This window comes from Gadus macrocephalus, chromosome 7 (genome assembly GCF_031168955.1).
Source record: "Gadus macrocephalus chromosome 7, ASM3116895v1".
Taxonomy (NCBI): Eukaryota; Metazoa; Chordata; class Actinopteri; order Gadiformes; family Gadidae; genus Gadus; species Gadus macrocephalus.
Window position 1 is genome coordinate 6,863,711 of NC_082388.1, and position 22,747 is coordinate 6,886,457.

General features: G+C 45.2%; 1 protein-coding gene across 12 annotated transcripts in view; it reads right to left on the bottom strand.

Annotated features, from left to right (window-relative positions):
• Positions 1 to 22,747, bottom strand: part of ddx3xb (DEAD-box helicase 3 X-linked b) — a 30,803-nt gene continuing 8,056 nt past the window's right edge. For 4 of the 12 annotated variants that reach the window (XM_060055457.1, XM_060055452.1, XM_060055451.1 and 1 more), the window contains 17 exons: positions 21,540 to 21,770; positions 20,896 to 21,052; positions 19,779 to 19,928; positions 17,567 to 17,666; positions 15,655 to 15,790; positions 14,530 to 14,627; positions 13,664 to 13,762; positions 12,808 to 12,968; positions 11,477 to 11,621; positions 9,925 to 10,069; positions 8,596 to 8,646; positions 4,838 to 5,019; positions 4,530 to 4,647; positions 3,051 to 3,204; positions 2,759 to 2,791; positions 1,908 to 2,035; positions 1 to 1,276 (listed from right to left, as the gene is read on the bottom strand). In XM_060055457.1, coding sequence (XP_059911440.1) covers positions 1,197 to 1,276; positions 1,908 to 2,035; positions 2,759 to 2,791; positions 3,051 to 3,204; positions 4,530 to 4,647; positions 4,838 to 5,019; positions 8,596 to 8,646; positions 9,925 to 10,069; positions 11,477 to 11,621; positions 12,808 to 12,968; positions 13,664 to 13,762; positions 14,530 to 14,627; positions 15,655 to 15,790; positions 17,567 to 17,666; positions 19,779 to 19,928; positions 20,896 to 21,052; positions 21,540 to 21,770 — 2,168 coding nt within the window. In that variant the 3' untranslated portion in view covers positions 1 to 1,196. The remainder of the gene's footprint in view (positions 1,277 to 1,907; positions 2,036 to 2,758; positions 2,792 to 3,050; positions 3,205 to 4,529; positions 4,648 to 4,837; positions 5,020 to 8,595; positions 8,647 to 9,924; positions 10,070 to 11,476; positions 11,622 to 12,807; positions 12,969 to 13,663; positions 13,763 to 14,529; positions 14,628 to 15,654; positions 15,791 to 17,566; positions 17,667 to 19,778; positions 19,929 to 20,895; positions 21,053 to 21,539; positions 21,771 to 22,747) is intronic. The other 8 variants (XM_060055456.1, XM_060055455.1, XM_060055461.1 and 5 more) reach the window with 6 other exon arrangements.

Genomic DNA, 22,747 nt, shown 5'->3' on the forward strand with positions numbered 1-22,747 from the left:
TTTTATACACATATATATATTTATTTATATTGATATATATATGTATATTCAGGCAATTAAAACAAAGAAACACAATTGCAGGAGATACCGTTCTGATTCTCGGAGGCACAGTACACAAACAAATGCTCCATTGTTTTTTGCAGCAAAGAGAAAAATGCATTTCTGAGCGGGTGGAATTTAAAAGTGCACAAGTTCACGACTTTACCACAGTTTGTCGTCGAGAAACAACCATCGTGTCTCGCCGGCACACCTGCCAATCAAATTTCTGCCTTTCTATCCAAAAAAAATGAAAACTCTGCTAGGATACTCTGACTGTCTGTCTATCTGTCGCATGGCCATGAGAAGACGGCCAGTTTCATGGGATCGCTTGAACGACGAAAACACTGAAAGCTCTCTTTTAAACGCTGCGTGACGACTACTGGTGGCTGGGCTGGGTGACCTATGAAAACAGCCATGCCAGTGCACACACGGTCACACATCGACACTTAAAAAGAACTTAAGTCCAGGGGGGAGGGAGGGGGGGGGGGGGGGGATCTGGCGTCATGCCTTTGAATGCCGAGCCGTGGATTAAGGGAGTTAAGTTAGTGTGGATCTGGGAAACACAGGCTGGTCATACGCTGAAGTCAGGGGAGGGGGGAGGCGGTGAGTGACAGCTACATAGGGGGGGGGGGAGTGAACACTACGGCGGTCACCGCAACCCAAAGGTCGATGAACTTGAGGTCATACCTCCCTCCCGCAGTGTGATTCCCCCTGAGCGATTTTTAAGGGGAAACTAAGTTTTAATTATCGTTTTATTTTTTTTAACTCGACGACTCAAGACTCTCCGTTTCGAATCCCCAGCGTTAAGGGGGAGCTTTGCGTTCGTCACGGTGATGATGAACCAAAGTGCACTAGAAGCTGAGGGGGTGGGGGTTTAGGGGGCGGGGCTAGCAAGCGATCAAAGACACAAAGTCCCATGAAAAACAACTGACTATTGTGTGGGATCCGTTTAGGGCTGTGGACTCTGTAATGGGAGGAGGTGGAGGGGATGCTGGACGAGGAAGAGGATCTAAAAAGGGGGGGGCACAACATTTCCGCACAGGGGGGCATGCTGTGGAACGAAAACAAATAAACCACTAGGGGAGGGTACGGTGAGAGTAAGAGAAGGACGACGATGGACAAAGGGGGAGGGGTGAAGGGTCATTTGGGGGAGGGGTTTAGTTGCCCCACCAGTCCACCTGGGAGTGGGAGTAGTTGCCCCCGTAGCCGTCGCTGCTGTAGAAGTTCCCGAAGCCCCCTAGGGAAGAAAGAGAACACACACACACGTTAGGACCACAACCAGTAAGGTGGAAAACACCTCTGCACAGACTGACCTGATCCATGCCTCCTCCCGTACCCCCATCGCCCCTTCTCCTCCCAAAAAGACCCATCTTACGCACTTATTGTGTGTTTGTACGTCCTGGCACTTAATGTACACACTTATTGTATGTCACTTAGTTATTATTGTACTTAGTTGCGTTGCAAGTTACCTTATCTATGTTGTGTACGGTGTATGGGTTAACCTAGTGATTGTTAGTGCTTGGCACTTGGCACTATGAACATCCTTAATGTACCGACAGATATGTTTCTCTTTCTCCTGACAAATGTACTTATTGTAAGTCTCTTTGGATGTAGGCATCAGCTAAACACCTTAAAGGTGACATATTATACCACCAGGTGTGAGTGTAATCGGCCGTTACAAGCCGCTTTGGAAACCTGCCTCTTCTGACACCACAAGTGGGCGTGTCCACCTAGATGTGCACTGGATAGATCAGTCTACCAGCCTACCCAGTGGACTGTAGCAAACTCTGCTCATCTATCAGTCCTAGATTGATGACGGTTAATGTAATTTGTCACCTTTAAATGAAGATGTGAATCCTTGTACTTACCTCCTCCGAATCCGCGGTTCCCTCCGTGCACCGATTGGTTGCGGCCGCCGCCGCGACCACCAAAGCCCCCGGGGTTACTAGCGGCGCTGGTCTGGCGGTAGTCCCTGGCGGCGAACCCACCGGAGAACCTGGGGGAGAGAACCGACACTTAGCCGGAGAACCAGGGGGACAGAACACTTAACCCAATCCACCAGAGAAAGTGGCCATCAGAACCAACCCCTAACCCAATCCACCAGAGAAAGTGGCCATCAGAACCAACCCCTAACCCAATCCACCAGAGAAAGTGGCCATCAGAACCAACACCTAACCCAATCCACCAGAGAAAGTGGCCATCAGAACCAACCCCTAACCCAATCCACCAGAGAAAGTGGCCATCAGAACCAACACTTAACCCAATCCACCAGAGAAAGTGGCCATCAGAACCAACACCTAACCCAATCCACCAGAGAAAGTGGCCATCAGAACCAACCCCTAACCCAATCCACCAGAGAAAGTGGCCATCAGAACCAACCCCTAACCCAATCCACCAGAGAAAGTGGCCATCAGAACCAACCCCTAACCCAATCCACCAGAGAAAGTGGCCATCAGAACCAACCCCTAACCCAATCCACCAGAGAAAGTGGCCATCAGAACCAACCCCTAACCCAATCCACCAGAGAAAGTGGCCATCAGAACCAACACCTAACCCAATCCACCAGAGAACGTGGCCATCAGAACCAACCCCTAACCCAATCCACCAGAGAAAGTGGCCATCAGAACCAACACTTAACCCAATCCACCAGAGAACGTGGAACACAGAACCGATACTTAACCCCATACACCGGAGAACAGTACCAACTGCTCCGACCCACCTGGGAACCTGTCCAGCAGAACGGTAACTTGACCTATCGGAGAATACAGGCCTTCGATTAACCCAGGCATCCTAACAAAGGCTGGCGTCTGTGGGGGGATCCTGAGTGTGGTCTTAGCAGAACCACAGCGACACCATAACTTAACTCCTTAACTTGAAGTTGATGTTTATAGGTAACAATTTATCGTAAAAACGCGAAATGTCGATGACTGTAAAAAAAACCTTGGTAAACGTCTATAAAGTGTTCCAAACATCGGGAAGACATCCCGAACCTTTCTCCTTTCGGCGTGTACCTCTTGGAGCGCCCGCGGCCGGTGCTCTTGTGCTGGTGCTCGTAGGCGAGGCTCTCCAGCCAGGACGGCACCTCCTGCTTGGCCTCCACCAGGATGTCCAGGAGGTCCTTCGTGATGTTGCCGTTCTTGTCGTTGAAGAACGACGTTGCCAGACCTAGCGGAGGGGGAGGCACAGGATGAGGTTTTTGTTTAAAAGACGCTTCACGAGTTCGGAGATCCTAGTGAGCGATCCAAGGTTGACGATTTTTTGGACAAACATTTTTTATTTATTTTTTTAATTAGTTTTCTTCTAGTGCTGTCAAGCGATTAAAAAAATGTATCTAATGAATTACAGGCTCTGTGATTAATTAATCTAAATTAATCACTTGCTTACATTTTGCGAGAAAGCATTTCAAAATAATTTAATTCAAGTAAATTATGGCAGATGAGTGATTCGATGAATAATAGACATAAGACTTTAAAGTTCAATGTCTCTTTAAAAAAAGATGTCTTTCATTAACATACGGTGCATTTTAGAATTAAATTAATAACATTTCCATCTCATTCAAGAATCAACGAATCTCAGTCGAGTGCAGCTTGACGAGGCTGGTTGCTAGCGCCAGCTTCAGGGGCTGTGACAACTCGTACCTGCGAGCTTGCTGCCAAATGTTTTGCGTTGAGGTGATATTTAAGGGTTGATGAACTCCGGTGACAGGAAAATTCCTTACTATGGAGATTGCAGATAACGGTGTTCCTATCTACAGTTCCGTCTGGGAGTTGTTTAAACTTGAATTTTCCCTTCACGGGGCCGAGCAGCGTCTTCTCATCTGCCTCCATTTTGTTTCAACGCAAATGACGCACCGGGTCAAAGGGCACTATAGAAGCGCGATTAATCTGCGTTCATTTTTTAACGCGTTACTTTTTCTGTGATTAATTAATCGAAATTACCACGTTCATTTGACGGCCCTATTTTCTTCATAATATCTTCATAAATGTTTTACAGAAATTACAGAACAGCTCAATAATTTTTTTTGCAAATTACTTTTCAATTAGCGTTTTCTATGAGCTTTGGGGGGAAATTTCATAATTCGCAGCTAAGCGTGTTTCTTTAAGGGGCAAAATACTGAATAAACGCATCACGTTTTCAAACTCAAAAACAATCGTGATTTCAACATTGACCGAAATAATCGTGATTATGATAATATTTTTTTCAGGACCTGCCCGATCCGCCCGTGACACTGACGGTGGGCGATGCGACACACTACACAATCAAGCAGCACACACAAGTAGCACACACTGCATAATCAACAAACACATACACACACACGCATCACACACACACACACACACACACACACTACACAATCAAGCAACACAGACACACTACACAATCAAGCAACACACAAATGCATCACACACACACACACAATACACAATCTAGCAACACACGCATCACATCGACAACATTCAGCACGCGAGTATAGATGTTTCGTAGTTTACCCAGGTTCCCCACGCGGCCCGTACGCCCAATACGGTGGACGTACTCCTCGATGTCACTGGGCAGGTCGAAGTTGATGACATGCTTCACGTTGGAGATGTCCAGGCCTCGAGCTGCCACCTGCACACAGGGACGGATCGGACACAAGAAGGGGGGAGGGGGGTGGTTACTGGTTCAATATGATCATTCTTTTACAATGTATAACTTGGGGCCCCCTCTCTACACCGTGTCATCACAGTCAGCCAAGGGGTCCTAGGCCTGAACAGCGCTGACGCCCCCCCAGTCGGGGGTGCTTCAGGGGCGGCCTTACCGCGGTGGCAACCAGGATGGGGCAGCGTCCGGAGCGGAACTGGTGCAGCGCCTCCTCGCGGTCGCGCTGGGACCGGTCGCCGTGGATACTGGTGCAGGCGTAGCCCTCGCGGTACAGGAAGTCCTCCAGGGCGTCGGCGCCCTTCTTGGTCTCAACGAACACCAGTGTGAGAGAGTCCTTCCCTGGGGGAGGGGGGGGGAGCGAGGGGATAATGACTGCACTGCATTTATTTATTATATATAAATATAAACATTCACGCACAAATTCACCCATTCACGCACACATACATATACGAACACTCACACAACGACAGCGTAGTCAACCATGCTAGGCGACAGCCAGCTCGTCGGGGAGCAATCAGCTAGGAGGAGCCAGGAATCGAACTGGCAACCTTTCGGTTACCTGCCAACCTCCTGAGCTCAAGCCGCCTTTATAGTGAGGTGTTTTGGGGCTGTGGAAAGGGGGTACTATGTGTGTGAAGTGGCACTCAGAGGGTAGGGGGGTGGGGGGGGGTGGAGGCTGACGATGATCCCGGGGTCGTAAGGCTAGGGCTGGGCGATTAAACAGATTTTGATCGTGATTTAGTTTTTTCGGTTGATCGATCTACAAACTAATATAATCAAGTTTATTTATTTTTTATTATTATCAATATTTTTTTTAACATTCATTTGCAGGACAGCTGGATACAAATTTGTACATTCTTTTTTGTTAAATTTTTTTCTATTTAACATTTTGGGTATATTTTTTGAGGGAAAATGTCAAAGTTCTTGGTTAAAGAGGGTTAAATGCTGAAAAAACGCATCATGTTTTCAAACTGAAAAAAAAATCGTTTGAATAATCATGATTTCAACAGTGACCAAAATAATCGTGATTATGATTTTTTCCATGATCAAGCAGCGCTACGTATGGCTGAGCTATGAGCTGGACAGGGAATTAATTATTTTGCTGAATATGCAAACGTCACTTCAGTTTAAATCATGTACAACATCTTGAATTGACACGTTCAGCAAGAGCTACTCATCTCAAATACTGAAACAAGATGGCCTCACTACAACTAATGCCAACAGTCAACTCTCTCGCTTTCAATCTCTCAGAAATTAAACAGCTAACTGATGAGTGCATTATCTGCATTTTTGATTGAAATTGAGTTATAATTAAATTAGTGCTGTCAGTTAAACGCGTTATTAACGGCGTTAACGCAAAACAATTTTAACGGCGTAAAATTTTTTTCCGCGCGATTAACGCAATTTTTTATTTTTATTCTTTGGCTCAAAACAAAGAAGCAGTAGCCTGACTGCTATGTTCAAGGCAGTATGTTTGTATGTTCGTTTAATTGCACTATAGGCTGAGTCCTAGTTTACCTAACATAGAAGCAGTAGCCTGACTGCTATGTTCAAGGCAGTATGTTCCTATGTTCATCGTTTAATTGCACTATAGGAGTCCTAGTTTACCTTTGCAATTTGTAATTTTTTTTGTATCGTCCTGTTTTGATCAGTATATGCCAATGTTGTTATCAATAAAAAAACATTTGCACAAGGCAAGCCGATGCACTTCTCCATGTTAAGAGCATTAAAATGAGAAAAAATAATGGGACAAAGAAATGAAGGGATATTTAGCATAGAATTTTTTTTGCGATTAATCGCGATTACTCACGATTAATCGTGAGTTAACTATGTCATTAACGTGATTAAACGCGATTAAATATTTTAATGGCTTAACAACACTAAATTAAATATAAACTCCTTGATATCTGAATTAATTAAAGTCTTAAGAGTTTCAGACTTTAATTCCGCCTTTTGTTATTTAGTGCCACATTACTATGTTGGACTTTGAGTAGACGATGGCTGGTTTAAGCAGCTACACCTGTCGGAGTCTGATTGGACTCTGGAAAGCTGCACACCAGGGCGTGCGGCATGGACGTTTGCTGCACACTTACACTTCCGTTCAAAAGGTTTGTGGTCTCATGTTTTCCAAGAAAACAAACACTTTTATACAATCGTTTTCTAACATAATTGCACAATCAATTAGCCTTTTAACACAATATTTTTATTTTTAGCATTAGAACACAGGAGTGATGGTTGCTGGAAATGGGCCTCCATCTACCTATGTAGATATTCCTTTCAAAATCAGCCGTTTACAGCTATAATCCCTCCTTTACCACATTAACAATGTCTAGACTTTCTGATTACTCTGTTATCTTCATTAAAACAAACAAGAAAAAAAATAAGGACAGTACTAAGTGACCCCAAACTTTTGAACGGTAGTGTACATGTGGTTCAACACATGAGGTGTGTATCTATTGAAAACATGATGTTGAACCGAGCACAATTACATCGCCATGTCACATAGATATATATACTGACTAGATATCGCATTCAGCTTCTAAGCATGTGTCAACAATCCGGCCATCTCGTCGCGGGGTAACCACCCACCTGAATGAATGCTGATGGAACTGAGGTCCTTTCACACTCAAAGTTACTCTAAAACGCTTTAATTTTAAGCAATCTTCAAGCAGGAGTTGGTTTCTGGTTTGTTTTTTTTGGGTGGTTACCCCGCGGCAAGATGGAGGCGGTATTGACGCATACGTTCCACTGAACAGCGCAGCCCAGGCAATATCTAGTCAGTCTATATATCTATGGCCATGTCAGAGGGAACACTGCCTGCGTGGACGGCCACTATGGTAGCCCAACGTGGGTGACTACTTCACAGTTTCAAAATGGACATACAAAACAGGACAAGGAAAAGTGCAGCCAGGGATGGAAAGTGAGCAAGGGGGTGGGGTTGGTGTTGTGTAGAGTTTGGGGGGTGCACGGTCCCCTCCTCATGCCCCGGGGGCTACGTGGACCACACTCACAAGGTAGACCACCCAGCAGTATTCAGAGGACAACATGGCCCCAGGCAGTGCATTTTGACATGGTACATCACAGGTGGTGGTGGGGAAGGGGGTATGGATAACGATGGCCTGAGCAGGCGGAACAGAAACGAAAGCACACAACTGAAACTGTCTTCAAAACCACAATGTTTAAACCAAAATAAGATGATTCGGACGCAGGAGATGCTCAAGACAAAAAATATAAATAATAGAGTGACTCCGGGAATGGATGACAACGACCGCCCCTATGAGCAGGGGCTTCCCAAATGGTGGGGGGGGGGGGGTGTACAGCAAACAAAATTAAACTTAAAGGTGACATATTACACCACCAGGTGTGAGTGTGATGAACCGCTATACAAGCCGTTTTGAAAATCTGCCTCTTCTGACATCACAAGTGGGCGTGTCCACCTTCTAGGTGGACACGCCCACTTGTGATATCAGAAGAGGCCGATTTTCACAACGTCTTGTAACGGCCGATCACACTCACACCTGGTGGTGTAATATGTCACCTTTAAGAATTTGAAAGGAACGACACAAAAAAAAAAGTCAACACCTTTGACAGAGCAAGCGACTAAAGTGGGGTCACACACGGGGGCGCGGCGACAAAGTGAGTGGAGGACGCTTTAGGGAATCGTTAAGGGGTAAATGGCGCCCGGGGGGGTGGGGGGGGTCACGCCGTTGGAAAAGCCACCGTCTCCAAAATGTGGAGAGAGTGCAGTGTGTCGTCCCACGGGTAAAACCGGTGTGCGACCCCTTGAGACGAAATAAAAACAACTTAAAAACAAGCTAACTTCAAAAAAAAATAAACTTTACAATTAAAAACGATTTAAGTATGGAATGGAAGGGAGGAGGAGAGAAGAAAAACTGTGGGGCAGGGGGCGCTTACCGGGCTTTTCTATGGTCTCTCCTGTATTGTCCTGTATCTCGCTGGGGATCACTTAGAGAACAAAACCATCCACATGTCAAACCACACCAGCACACCAATACTGTAATACACTAGGTGGAGGGGGGATGCAGCAGGGAAATCTCTACAGTAATACACCATGCAGGGCGAGGAGACCACTGTGCTTGCGAGCGGACGAACGTGACCTGCATCTCGGGGTACCGCGTTTTCCGATTTATTTCTGCCTTTTATTTTTTATTGTTTTTCTGCATTTTGTCTTAGCCGATTTCTTTTTTTCTTTAATAAAACCTTTGCAGAGATATGTACACAACAAAAGGCAAGCCTCTGTTTGAAAAGGCTGCTACTGAGTTAATGATTGGATGAACTTCTAGCACAGTGCTATGGTCCGAGCTGGGCTGGTGAGCAAGTTGAATAATTGAGGGGACGTTACCGAATGTTCCATTTGATATTTACGTGTTGTTTTAAATGACGAACATCATTTGATAAGCATTCCCTGTAGCATTACAGGCTATTGTAATGAATAGTTTTGCTTCCCTGATAATTATGGTCAACGCAACAGCAAAACTAAATTAGCAACATTGACCTAATATGCTTTGCTACAAAATGCCTAGAAGAGATTAACTAACCCAGCAAGGGTTATTCCCCGAAAAATGCCTTGCTCAAGGGCTGCTGGGTGATCAATTCCTTAGGATGTATGCATTGTGGTTAGAGTCCATCTGAAGACCTTTTAATTAGTAAATAAGATTAGAATATATAGAGGAAATATTTCTTGAGGCCTTAATCCAATCACTAAGAGATTGTTCTTTACAAGACTCGACTAACTAGCCAACTAACTAAGAGCCATCGCTTAGTGTATGTGATAGCTCTTGGTTAGTTAGCTAGTAAGCTCTTCCCCAGACACGCACAACTAGGAGAACAAACTAGCTGGCTACCCTAATCCTAGGAGGACTAGCTGACTAACTATCAGTGATAGGGTTAGTTTAACCCTATGAGCAAAAGCTTACTAACTAACTTCTATCGGTTAGAGGGTTAGTTTGACTGAACTCTGTATACTCTCAGAATCCCGAGTGGGACCGGCCAAATGGGGGCGTGCCTCGGTGAAACGCAGCAAGAAAGCTGGGGGGTTTTTCCCCTCTTTGCAACTCGAACACACCATGACTTCGGCAGGGGTCGGCATTGCAAACGTTGCAGCTCAGTTCAGTTTTATTCTTTGCCCCAAGCGGGCAATTAATTTGCAGCAAGACCACACATACCACAACAATACAGTCGCAAACGTTGGGGTTGTGCACGAGGAGGTTGGCCCTTGCGTACCTGTGGCGTTGAGGAGGTCGAGCAGGAAGGACCGCTTGTCGCTCTCCTCCACCCACACCACCTTCTGGGTGATGTTCTCAGAGGTGGAGCCGACCCGCCCCACCGCCAGGAAGATGTAGTCCTCGAGGAAATCCCTGGCGAGGATCTGAATCAGAGAAGCGACGTTTTAGCACACGGCCCCGCCGTCAGGTAGACGCCAAACGGACTAGAGATGTCCGGATACAATTTTTTCCCGTCCCGATAATGATTCCTGAACTTGAGTATCGGCAGATACCGAGTATATACCATTGTAACTACTAGTAACACTTGTTCTTATTGAATGGTAGACGGTAAACGGATGAGCGATGTTCCCATACATTTTCTGCCCTCTCGATACCAACACCTAATTAAACTAGAAAATGCATCTCCTGCAGAAAATGCATAGTGCTGTAGTACAAAGTGAGGTTGAAAATATGTTTTAATAAAGCCAAATAGATTAAGATGTAAAGAAACGTTACATGGCTTAAATAAAGTGGAGGGATAACAGAAAAAAAAATTGGAAACAAATAAAGTGACAGCTGAAAGAAAAGCGCAAAGCATTGCTAAAAATGCAGAAATGCAAAATTAATTGAACTGAAGAATCTGAAAGGTCAAATGCATTGCAATGCACGTGCACTTGGATGCTGAAATCGAAAACTGACTGACGCTGAATTACATTGCCTGAAGAAGCAAAGTGCTGCAATACATTGTTACAAAAGCTGGAATAATAATCCCGCCATTATTTATTTTTTAAACCAGCTGAAATTTTATGTACTCGCCTAATGCTAATTTTTCCAGCCTAACGTTGTTAAAAGTAGTCCAATTAGGTGGGAAAAATCGCCCAATCTGGACACGCTGCCTGAACATCGTAAAAGTAGTCAAATTAAGCAAGCAAAACTGCCCAATATGGCAACACTGCCGGCACGTCCTCACGCTCTAACCTCAGTGTAAATCAATGAGATTGACTGAATACAAACAGACATGGAATTTAAATTGTGATTTTGACAAAGTGTAAAGGACATTTAAAATGGGAATTGAGTCACTAGGTGAAAAATTTAGGAAGGAGATAGGTCGAAAAGTTTCTCGAGAATAATAAAGAAAGAAGAAAGAATAAAACTTAAGAACAATAGTTGAGCACTTCATGCAGCACTCGCCTAATGATACCGAATATTAGGGCAATTCATCAAATTTTGATCGTCCTTTCGATTTTTAGGTCAAATGATGACCAAACTAATAAAATCGGGTTGAAACCACACACACACAATTTTTTTGGAGGATATTTGTTGCATTCATTCAATGTTTTTTTCAGAAAAAAAACGTGTATGTGCACATACATGTACATTCTTTTTGATTTGATAATTTTGTGCATTTGTTTTTAAGGGGACATTTCAAAGTTCTAAGATACAATGTGTATCTTTGTGGAGAGAAATGCTGAATAAACGCATCACGTTTTCAAACTCAAAAAAAAACATTGACCAAAATAATCGGGATGCTGTTTTTCCCCACAGTGGAACAGCCCCTAGTCCCTACGTACCTGGATCTCCTTGGGGAAGGTGGCGCTGAACATCATGGTCTGACGCAGGCCCTTGGAGGGCATGGTGTCCTGCTCCACGATGCGCCGGATCTGGGGCTCGAAGCCCATGTCGAGCATGCGGTCCGCCTCGTCCAGAACCAGGTAGCTTTAGGGAAGGGAAGGTAAGTAGTGATCGACCGATATATCAGCCGGCCGATATTTGAGTTTTTTTTTCCTTCCGTCCAGCATGATTTACAGACAGACATTATTTTTTTTAATTGAGATATCATGGCGTCATATTTAGGCCCAATCCCATTTCTACCACTTACCCCTCCCCCTTCCCCCTCCCCCATCAAAACAAGGGGGAGGGGTAAGGGGTAGAAATGGGATTGGACCTTATGATGTAAATTGAGGGAGCAAAAGCAGCATCGGCTCTAAATATCAGCTCAAGGAAATCGTCTGCCAGTATCGGTCATCGGCTAAGGCTGATGGAAAATAAATCGGTATCAGCCCTAAAAAAATCCATATTGGTTGATCCCTAAAGGTAAGGTAACATTATTCGTACCCGAATAGGGTGGATTTGGTTGCAGTTAAAAGATTGGGCTGCTTGTACACACACATTTTCAGATCCCTACTAAAAACTAATTTATTTTTTCTACCTTTTAACTCCATATAAACTTAACTCACATTTTTTTGTGCTTTAAATAGTTGTTATGTTATTTGTGTGTTTATATCTGGATAGTTGATTTGTTCAGCACTTTCGTCAACTGTTGTTTTAAAGGGCTCTAAAAAATAACTTGATTTGACTCAACACAACATTCACGATATCGACTTTGACAGTGACAACAGTGCTCCCGACATGGAAACAGGGATGTCCAAAAGGTGATCCATGAGTCTAGCTGAAGGACTCGCATGTCGGCGACACCCAGTCCCTCCCCTCCTACTTGTTGCACGTCCTCGCACTTAATGGTCGCACTTATTGTATGTCGTACTTAGTTATAGAATTTAGTTGTGTATCATCTTACCCTAGCTATCTTTGTTGTATACGGGGAATGGGTTAACTTAGTGATTGTTTGTGCTTGGCACTTGGTTCTATGAATATCATTACTGCACCGACAGCGATATATTGTTGTTTCTCTTTCCAAAGACAAATGTACTTATTGTAAGTCGCTCTAGGTAAAAGCGTCTGCTAAATTCCCCATACGTAACAGGTCTGGATACTGCATTGTCAATGGGTATTGTGTACTTGAATCGAGACGATGAACCCAAGATATAAGGGTTCCTCTGGTCTCCCCGTGTCTCTAACGGTCTCCCCGTGTTCCTCTGGTCTCCCCGTGTCCCTCTGGTCTTACTTGCAGAAGTCCAGGCCGATCTTGCCCCTCTCCATCATGTCCACCAGCCGGCCGGGCGTGGCCACCAGCAGGTGACAGCCTCGCTCCAGGTCCCTGATCTGCTGCCCGATGTCGGCGCCACCGTACACCACGCAGGGACGCACCCGCGACCGGTACGAGAACTGTGGAGGGGTGCACAACGGCTCAACACACACAGGGGCAGAGAGAGCCACACAGACAGTGTGTGTGTGCGTGTGTGTGGACGTGTGTGCGTACGTACGTGTTTTCTGTGCACTCATTTGATATCATAGGTGGACACTGGTGAAGTGCGTGTTCATACCCATGTTCATACCTTCATCATATATCTGCAATGTGTGTTCGTTTCTTCATCCTACATCTGCAGTGTGTCTGTGTTCATACCTTCATCCTACATCTGCAATGTGTGTTCGTACCTTCATCCTACATCTGCAGTGTGTGTGTGTTTGTACCTTCATCCTACATCTGCAGTGTGTGTATTCGTAGTACGAACACACACACACTGCAGATGTAGGATGAAGGTACGAACACACACTGCAGATGTAGGATGAAGGTACGAACACAAACTACAGCTGTAGGATGAAGGTACGAACTTCTTACCTTCATCCTACATCTGTAGTTTGTGTTCGTACCTTCATCCTACATCTGCAGTGTGTGTGTGTGTTCGTACCTTCATCCTACATCTGCAGTGCGTGTGTTTGTACCTTCATCCTACATCTGCAGTGTGTGTGTTTGTACCTTCATCCTACTTTGCTATGAGTGTGAGAGTGCTTACGTGCCTACATGTCTGCGTGTGTGCGTGTGTTCATGAACGAGAGTGTTTGCTTGCCCTCGCTCTTACCTTCCTGGCCTCATCGTATATCTGCAGGGCCAGCTCTCTGGTGGGGGCTAGCACCAGGGAGATGGGGTACTGCTTGCGACGCCCATATTTCCCATTGTCCTAGAAGAGAAGCCAGGTTCGTCATCAACAGTAGAAAAACAAACAAACAAAGGGTCTCATGGGTCTCGGGTAGGGCTGGACGATTTGGGGAGATAATCGAATTGTGACTGTTGGACCAGTTTTCAAAGTATGAGACAGGGACATTTTCCCCAAACATTTTCCAAATCTTTGTGTTTTGAAAGCTATTTTAAACATCTTTATGAACAATTTCAAACACCCATGTGTTTTTAGTGATCTTTATTCTTTTATATGTTTTTCAATATTTTTATATTATATTTAAAAAAAAAACATTAAAGATCTTTGTGCGTTTTTAAAGATATTTGTGTATATATTAGCATAGTATAGTTTGATATAATATGACTTAGTGAACGTACAGTTATGCAAACGCAAGACGCAGCTTAAAAATGAAACCTGCCTCCGCCACGCTAATGGTTAAAGCTGCGTCGGGTTTTAGTGAGCGGACCAATCACAGCCCTGGCAGCTGCGTCGCCTCGATGCAAGGTTACACTTTTCGGGAGGCGCACGTCAGGGCCTTGCGGGGTCTGCAAGGAAGGTCCGCAAGGAGGCAACGGGTCTGTAAATCCCCATGCGTTGCGTCGACGCGGAACCCTATTCAGCCCTTTAGTGAGCGCGTACATACTTGCTAAATGCATAGAAACATCTTCCAAACGCAAGTCACGGCATGAAACTAAACTCGTGTCCGTCAGTCAAATGTCAGCGCGTACGTCTCCCGTTGTTAGGTGGCCTTGAGTGCGTGGGGATCTCACCTGTCCAGACGCCTTAGCCGCAGCCAGTGCATCTCCTGGCCCATCCGCGAAGATCTGGCTGAGGATAGGCAACAGGAACGCAGCCGTCTTACCGGACCCTACACACCAAACAAAAATCACGTTGGGGACATTTCAGATGAGCAAAGTAAGCAGTATTTATAATAGAGGTTGACTTCAAACTGCACCAAAAGGAGGAACCGAAGTACCACTTTGACCACAGGGTGGGGCGCTATAATTCAAGACCTGTCTGTGAGAGTGAGAGTCTCTCCCTCTCTCTCCCTCTCTCCCTCCCTCCCTCCCTCCCTCCCTCTCTCCAGTGTGTGCGTGTGTCTACAGGATGACAGTGTGCGTGTAGTGTCTACACTGTACGTGTGCCAGTGTTTCCGCTAGAAGAAAATTATTTATTTTATTTATTATGCCGGTCATGTGACCGGGAAGGTTTCATTTTACCGCTCAAATAGGAAAAAAATCGGTCGGATACTGTCCGTGTATATTGCGCTAAAAAAAATTGAGAGGCAGGCTATATAAAGGAGAAGAAGTGTGTGATCATATTTTCATTCGCCATGGTTGTTAAATACCGGTACTCCGCAAAGCTTGCCGCCGGCTTTCGCTAGCTTGCCGCCGTTTAGTTCATAAACCTACAGTAGACTATAGCGATCAATTTCAGCGAGTGGACGAAATGTAACAACTTATTTATTTTATCACATAGGCTACGCTACAATGAAAACCCTCATTGTTTTACATGAATTGGCTAAACAAATGACCACTGTAGCATATTTAAACACAATTCAAATGAACACATTCAAAAGTATTTCTGCTCAATTTAAAAGGTTGAAATATTGACCGGAGACATTTAGAATTTTCGGTCCTCATTTTTTTACGGTCAAGGACCGGTAATTACCGGACAACGGGAACTCTGACGTGTGCGTGTCTAGTGTCTACACTGTGCGCGTGTGTGTCTAGTGTCTACACTGTGCGCGTGTGTGTCTAGTGAATACAATGTGCGTGTGTGTGTCTAGTGACTGACTACAGGACGACAGAGTGCGCGTCTACAGTGCGCGTGTGTCTAGTGCCGACAGTGTGTGTGCGTGAGAGAAAGTGTCTGTCTGTGACGGTGGCGTGTACCTGTCTGTGCGCAGGCCATCAGGTCTCTCTTGCTCTTAATGATGGGAATGGCGTACTTCTGCACGGGGGTCGGCCGGGTGTAGCGGGTCAGAGCGATGTTGGACATCACAATATCTCCCATCGCAATGTCCTGGAACTGCACACAAACACACCCACACCCACGGATTACATAAGGGTCACTGAGGGACCCCCATGGCTAGGATAGCCCCCCCGTATAGGAACGGTTTAGCCCAGGAGGTAGAGCGGGGTTGACTTGTAACAGGGAGGTTGCTAGTTCCATCCCCAGACAGACAGACTTATTCTCCGGTGGCCGAACAACTCATGTTAATGCTTGAAACACGCAGAGAGCCATCCAGGCGGATGACAAACCAAGGTAACAGACAGACAGACAAGTGAACTCACAACATTTACATTCAGGGTGTTTAGCAGACCCTTTTATCCAAAGCGACCTACAATAAGTCCATTTGTCAGAAGAAAGAGAAACAGTACAGTAAGGATGTTCATAGAACCAAGTGCCAATCACTAACAATCGCTAGGTTAACCCATTCCCCGCATGCAACAAAGATAGCTTTGAGTAGGGATGTCCCAATACCACCTTTTCCCTTCAGATGCTGATTCCACAGCTTTGGCTAGCTACGGTACCGATACTACCGATAGTCCGATACTTTGTTTAGCTTTTGCACAAATTATAATAATTCAAAAATATATGGAAGCACTATGCTCATGATTGCCAATAAGTAAAAAAAAAACATAAAACATCTCACTAAAGTAAAGTTGAATGGCTTAAATCAAATGAAGATTTGAACAGAGTTCAAAAGAAAGTAAACAAAGTAACATCCAAAAAAAGGTTGGAAACAGAAGAGTTAAACAAATAGCTAAATGGTTAAAGTTTGAATACATTTGAGTTAATACATAGAATAGCTGAGCTGTTACAGCCGTTTGAAATGGTTGAATCAAGTGTGCGCTTGTGCATGCGTGGGTGTCATCACTTGTAGCAACCAGGAAGTCTTATTGACGTTAATCTTTCACATCTAGTTAATCGAGATAAGCTCACAAAATCATACGGCTTGTACGGTTGGACTTTTTGGAGTATAGTATACTTTCTGGCATATAGTTTGAATAGATATCATGATTGTGAAAAAGATTGTTTACGTTAGTCTTTAGCTTCTACCGTAAGTACATTGGATATGCAAGAAGCATTAAGCCTCTAGCCATATAAACGGGCTTCCCCACACCCTAATGCCTGATATATAAATCATATTTTCAATCGATTAATCATTTTAATAGATTAGTCGTCCGCGAAGTCCGAAATGATTCTCTTTTGTGATCGCCAAGCTTGTGCTTGGCGATCACAACAGCTGAGATCAACCACTGTTAGCAACTCTATCAACAACAGCTGTGGTGAGCCGTGCAACAGCCAGGCTGTTTCTTCTTCACGGTTGAATTACTGCCAAACTGCTGACATGACTACAGGTAGCTCTCTTGCTCTAGCTCTCATGCTCCTAATTGGCGACTATTGTTGTCATCATGTGAAACGCTGCGCGGATCGGACCATATTTATTTCTCCCCTCCGATCGCCGATCCAGCGTAATGGGCCAATATCGGAAACGATACCGATGCCGGGGATCGGATCGGGACATCCCTAGCTAGGGGAAGACGCAGCATGATGCTCAGTAGACTTTTAAGTGCCAGGACGTACAACATACAATAAGTGTGTATATTAAGTTCCAGGACGCACAAACGTACAATAAACGCGTACATTAAATGCCAGGATGTACAAACATACATTAAGCGCGTATGAGGGGGTTGTTTTTAGGAGTGTAAGGGAGGAGAAAGGGCGGTGGGGGGGGTACAGGGAGTCTTGAGTCTCTTGCGGAAGCTAGTACAGACAGACAGACAGACATGGACTCACACTCTCGATGTGATGCGGGCAGTTCTGGCCGGTGGCCTCCACAGGAATGTCGTCATACTTCTCAAAGTTGATCCCGGTGTTGCTGCTGGAAAACAGCTCACTGGGATGGGGAGGGGGGGGAAGAGAGAGACGGGTCACACGGTGCCTGTACTTCAGCCGGTTGGATCGCGCATGCTCAACTTTTCGCTGGGTCTCTGGAACCTTCTATAACACAAGTATGCTTGCCTGCCGACGTAACAACACAGACACCATGTTAGACACACAGCACAACATGGACACAGACACCATGTTACAGACACACAGCACAACATGGACACAGAGACACACAGCACAACATGGACACAGACACCATGTTACAGACGCACCACAACACGTACACACCACATCACAGACACACCACAACATGGACACAAAGACACAACATCACAGACACACCAGAACACGGACACAAAGACACCACTTCACAGACACACCACAACATGGACACAAAGACACAACATCACGGACACACCACAACACGGAAACAAAGACACCACATCACAGACACACCACAACACAGAACACCACAACATAGACACACCACAACATGGACACAAAGACAACATCACAGACAGAATAACAGAACATTTCAGACACAAAAACTAAACAGACACAAAAACAGAACACATCACAGACAGAACATATTTAACACAAAAACAGAACACAAAACAGCCCCTCCAGAAAAATGTGGCATTTTTTTGTGATTTATGCGGCCAAAAATCCTTGATTATGCGGCACGTTTTCTTAAAAAATGCGATGAAATATGCGGCATATTTATGCAATTTTATGCGATGAAATTGTGGGAACTCGCGGAAAAAATGCGGGAACTTGCAAAAAATGCGGGAACGTGCGAAAAAGAGGGGGAAAAAGTGATTCCCCCAACACCCTGTTCTCACTAGGCTATTACCTTAATGTAAAGAGTAATTTCTTATTACTTTCTATGAAAAACAAGCATAAAAACAAGTATACATCACAGAAAAACAAAAAAAACAAGCATACATCACAGAAAGTGCTCTGAATATTTACAATTTACAATTTGACCTGACGAGCTGGCTGTCGCCTTGCATGGTTGACTCTGCCGTCTGTGTGTCAATGTGTGTATTAAACGATGTAAGTCGCTTTGGATAAAAGCATCTGCTAAATGCCCTAATTGTAAATTGGAATATTTAAGTTCTAGTCTTGTTTTATTTCTGACCTTAAAACATGGCTCAAACTTACAAAACATTGAGTACAACTTCTGTAGCTTTACAAAAAGAATCTGCCAAAACTTCTGTAAAAATGAATAAATAAAATGTAAATAAATAAATGTTCCGGTTTTACAGAGGAAGCTTTTCAAAAGAGTAGCAAAAAAGTGCAATCTTACAACTGTAAAGTTGAATCAACTCATTGAATGAAACTACAACAGTCCACTGTGAAAATGAAAACTAACTGCAGCCTCCAACACTAGCCAATCATTCCTCATCCTCATCCCCCATCCCCTCTCCCTCAACGTCCATCTCTTTAACCATCCTTGCATGTTTGGCTGCGGCAAAGTAGTTTTCCAGCGTCAACTTCCGCCTGTGGTCCAACACGCAGTTGCACGGAGTGCAAAATAATTTGCCCCCACTGTCGTTTAACAATCCGGGAAACTGCTTCGCACGGTCTTTTGCACTTATCTTTGTTGGCAAATGAGACCGCTTCATCTTGCCTTCGTCACGGGGTTTGCGATGACGTTCACGTCGCGTAATTACGTCACTTCATAACGTTCCCATGGCAACAGGGGGAAATGGCTGCTTTTTTCGCGGAAATTGGCAATTTATGCGGTGAAAGTGCGGCATATTTGAAAAAATGCGGCCCCCGCATGAATATGTGGATTTAGGCTGATTATGCGTTGAATTATGCGATCGCATAATCTCGTTTTTCTGGAGGGACTGACAAAAACAGAACACATCACAGACGCACCACATCACAGACGCACCACATCACAGACACACCACATCCCAGACACACACACACACACACACACACACACACACACACCGCTTACGCACACCAAGACTGAGTCACCACGAAGCACCACAACCCAGAAGCACCATGTCATAAACAGAAAGACACATCACAGACACACCATCACAGACACACTACAACACAGACCACAACAAAGACACACCACGTCACAACACACATCACATACCTTTCGAGGCGTTCGTTTTGCGGGGTTTGTTTGGACCAGTCTTCGTCGTCTCTGCTCTCCTCAACCCAGCGACTGTTGCCTCCGCCTCCACCTCCACCGCCGCCCCCACCACCACCACCGCCGCCTCCGCCGAAGCCACCGCGGTCGAAACTGGCGAAACACAAACACACAATGAAAAGGGGTTTCCTTGATGAAACCGGACCAGGATTCATTAAACAAATGCTAAATGGACTGCATTTATATAGCGCTTTTTTGTAACCAGAGGCCACCCAAAGCGCTTTACATTATTGCCCCACGTTCACCAATTCACACACACATTCAAACACCGACGGCGGTGTCAGCCATGCAAGGCGACAGCCAGCTCGTTGAGAGCCCGTTAGTGTGAGGCGTCTCGCTCAGGGACACCTCAACACTCAGCTAGGAGGAGCCGGGGATCGAACTAGCAACCTTGCGGTTACAAACCAAGCCGCTCTACTTCCTGAGCTACTGCATTTCTACATTTCAGAGAACTGCGTTCATGCAGGGATCGTTTCCACAAAGCTGTGAAAATGGATGGATTTATCCAACGGTTTGGTTTACATGGTGTAACACCAGCAGTAGAGTTACTCCACTCTAAATTAAAATAATGTGAAACAGCCTGCATTACCAAAAGGGCACGGTAGGGCAAGGTCAAATAAGCATTATCCGATATTTTATTCAACTATTTTATTTAGTTAGCGCCGTAAATTATTCCGCGCTAACTCAAGGCCCCGTTGGCGTTTACGAATCTTTAAATCTATTGGAACATTTGATTATTGATTCTTTACATCCATAAGAATAAAGAGACAAGGCTTTCTGCGAGATACACAGCTGACTTCAGACCAGTACTACTTTCACAGAGATGGAAAACATACCAGGTAACTCTGGAGGTCACACGGTAACTCCAGAGGTCACACGGTAACTCCAGAGGTCACACTGTTACTCCAGAGGTCACACGGTAACTCCAGGGGTCACACGGTAACTCCAGGGGTCAGGTGTTAACTCTGGAGGTCACACGGTGACTCCAGGGGTCAGGTGTTAACTCTGGAGGTCACACGGTAATACTACACCACCCCTCCTACAGCCTGCTCTTGCTTACCGTCCTCTGTTTGCGTTTCCGCGGTCGTTGAAGAAGGCCGACTTGCCGCGGTTGTTACCGAAGCCTCCGCCGCCGCCGCCGCCGTACGCCTCCTTTACAGTGTTCCAGCCGGCGTCTGTCGGCATGGTGACAAAGCCTTTAGTCGCTTGGCCGACGCCTCCGTTCAGAAAGACACATGTAGGTAGGTCAGCACGGAGGTTTACATTACAGAGGGCATTGAGGGGGCAAATCAGGGTGAACCACAGCACTCTAAATATAAGGCGGTCGCCTAAGCAACACACGCCTGCCATCTTAACTACGACGTCAAAGAATATATAAGAAGATAACTTAAAAAATATATTCTTGTTGAAGGTGTTCATTTCAAAAAGCTGCTTATTTATTAGTCATATTATTATGATTTAATGTCTAGGGTTTCATTCCTAATTGTTGAACGTATTAGAGTGAGTTAGTCCAGTTAGTTACAGTCCAGTAACTTAGTTAGTCCAGTTAGTACCAGTTAGTTACAGTTACAGTCTAGTTAGTTAGTTAGTTCCAGTTACAATCTAGTTGGTTACAGTCTAGTAAGTTACAGTCCAGTTAATTAGTTTAGTTAGTCCAGTTACAGTCTAGTTAGTTTCAGATAGTTAGTTACTGTCGAGGCTCACCTTTATTCTCGTAGCCGCCAAACGCCATGGGCTGCATGGGGTTGATGGGGCTGATGGGGTTGAAGGTGCCGCCGCCCCTGTTGCCGCGGTATCCCCCTCCGCCTCCGCTGAGGCCCCGCCCCCGCTCCATTCGCGGCGGCCCGCGGTTGAAGGTGTTGGCGCCGTTCAGCCGGTTGTCGTGGTAGCCGTTCACAAAGGTGTTGCGGCCGCCGTCCCAGCCGCCCACGCCGTCTGCGGGGCCAACACACACGCAGTCGTGACCGGCGACGCAGAGAAGGCTGCCGTAAAGGCTTAGTTGGGATTGGACGTGAAGGACCACGCAGACGCTGCGACACAGTGGTGAACCTGTTTTGGTACTGCGTTGGGGTTTAGTGAGCGGACCAATCACAGCCCTTGCTGCGCCTCGACGCAAGGTAGGGGTAAACGGTGTAAACGGTACAGAAACCGTAAGACAATTGTTGTGTGAAACACGTTACAAAGTAAGTAACGCGTTGCTACAGTAACTACTTTTTCATGTAAAAGGTCAAGTTACACACAACTACTGAAAATGTAACGAAACGTAGTTCCCTTTTCAATTCGGCACAACGTTACTTTTCCAAGGGACAGATTTGACAGCATACTGCCTTCTCAGGCAGTATGCTGTCCCTTCACGAGCTCTCATTCAACACCGTACGAGACGGACGCTGGCAGCGTGAAGCCGTCTCTGCATTTCGTCCAGAGACGTCGCTTCCGCATGCATTTTCCAAAGCCAGTCCTTCCTTCCAAAAAAAGCCAGCATGGAACGAGATAACAAACGTCGTCACTGTTTAGCTGTGTAAGGAAATGGTTCCCTTTCAAAATGTTCATAGAATGGGCTTTAAAGAGATGGTCAAAACACTCAATCCCAGGTACGCGTTACCTGCTCGCACACTTCAGCCAAATTGAGATACCAAAACTATAAGCAAGCATGTGGAGAAAGAAATCCATGCTATTAAACATCAGTGGTTTTCAGAGATGGAAGTAACTTGAGAAAAGATTTAGCTTTTTTTTTTCTTGCAGTTTTGCTGCCTAACCAGCAATTGACCCCTTCAGAAGCATTGAAATCAAAATTAGAAGATAAAATTAACATACCGTGATATAATACCGTTACCGTCTATGCCTCAAATCATACCGCGATATTCATTTTAGTCCATACCTCCCTACAGCCCTAACGCACGGTTACCATTTTT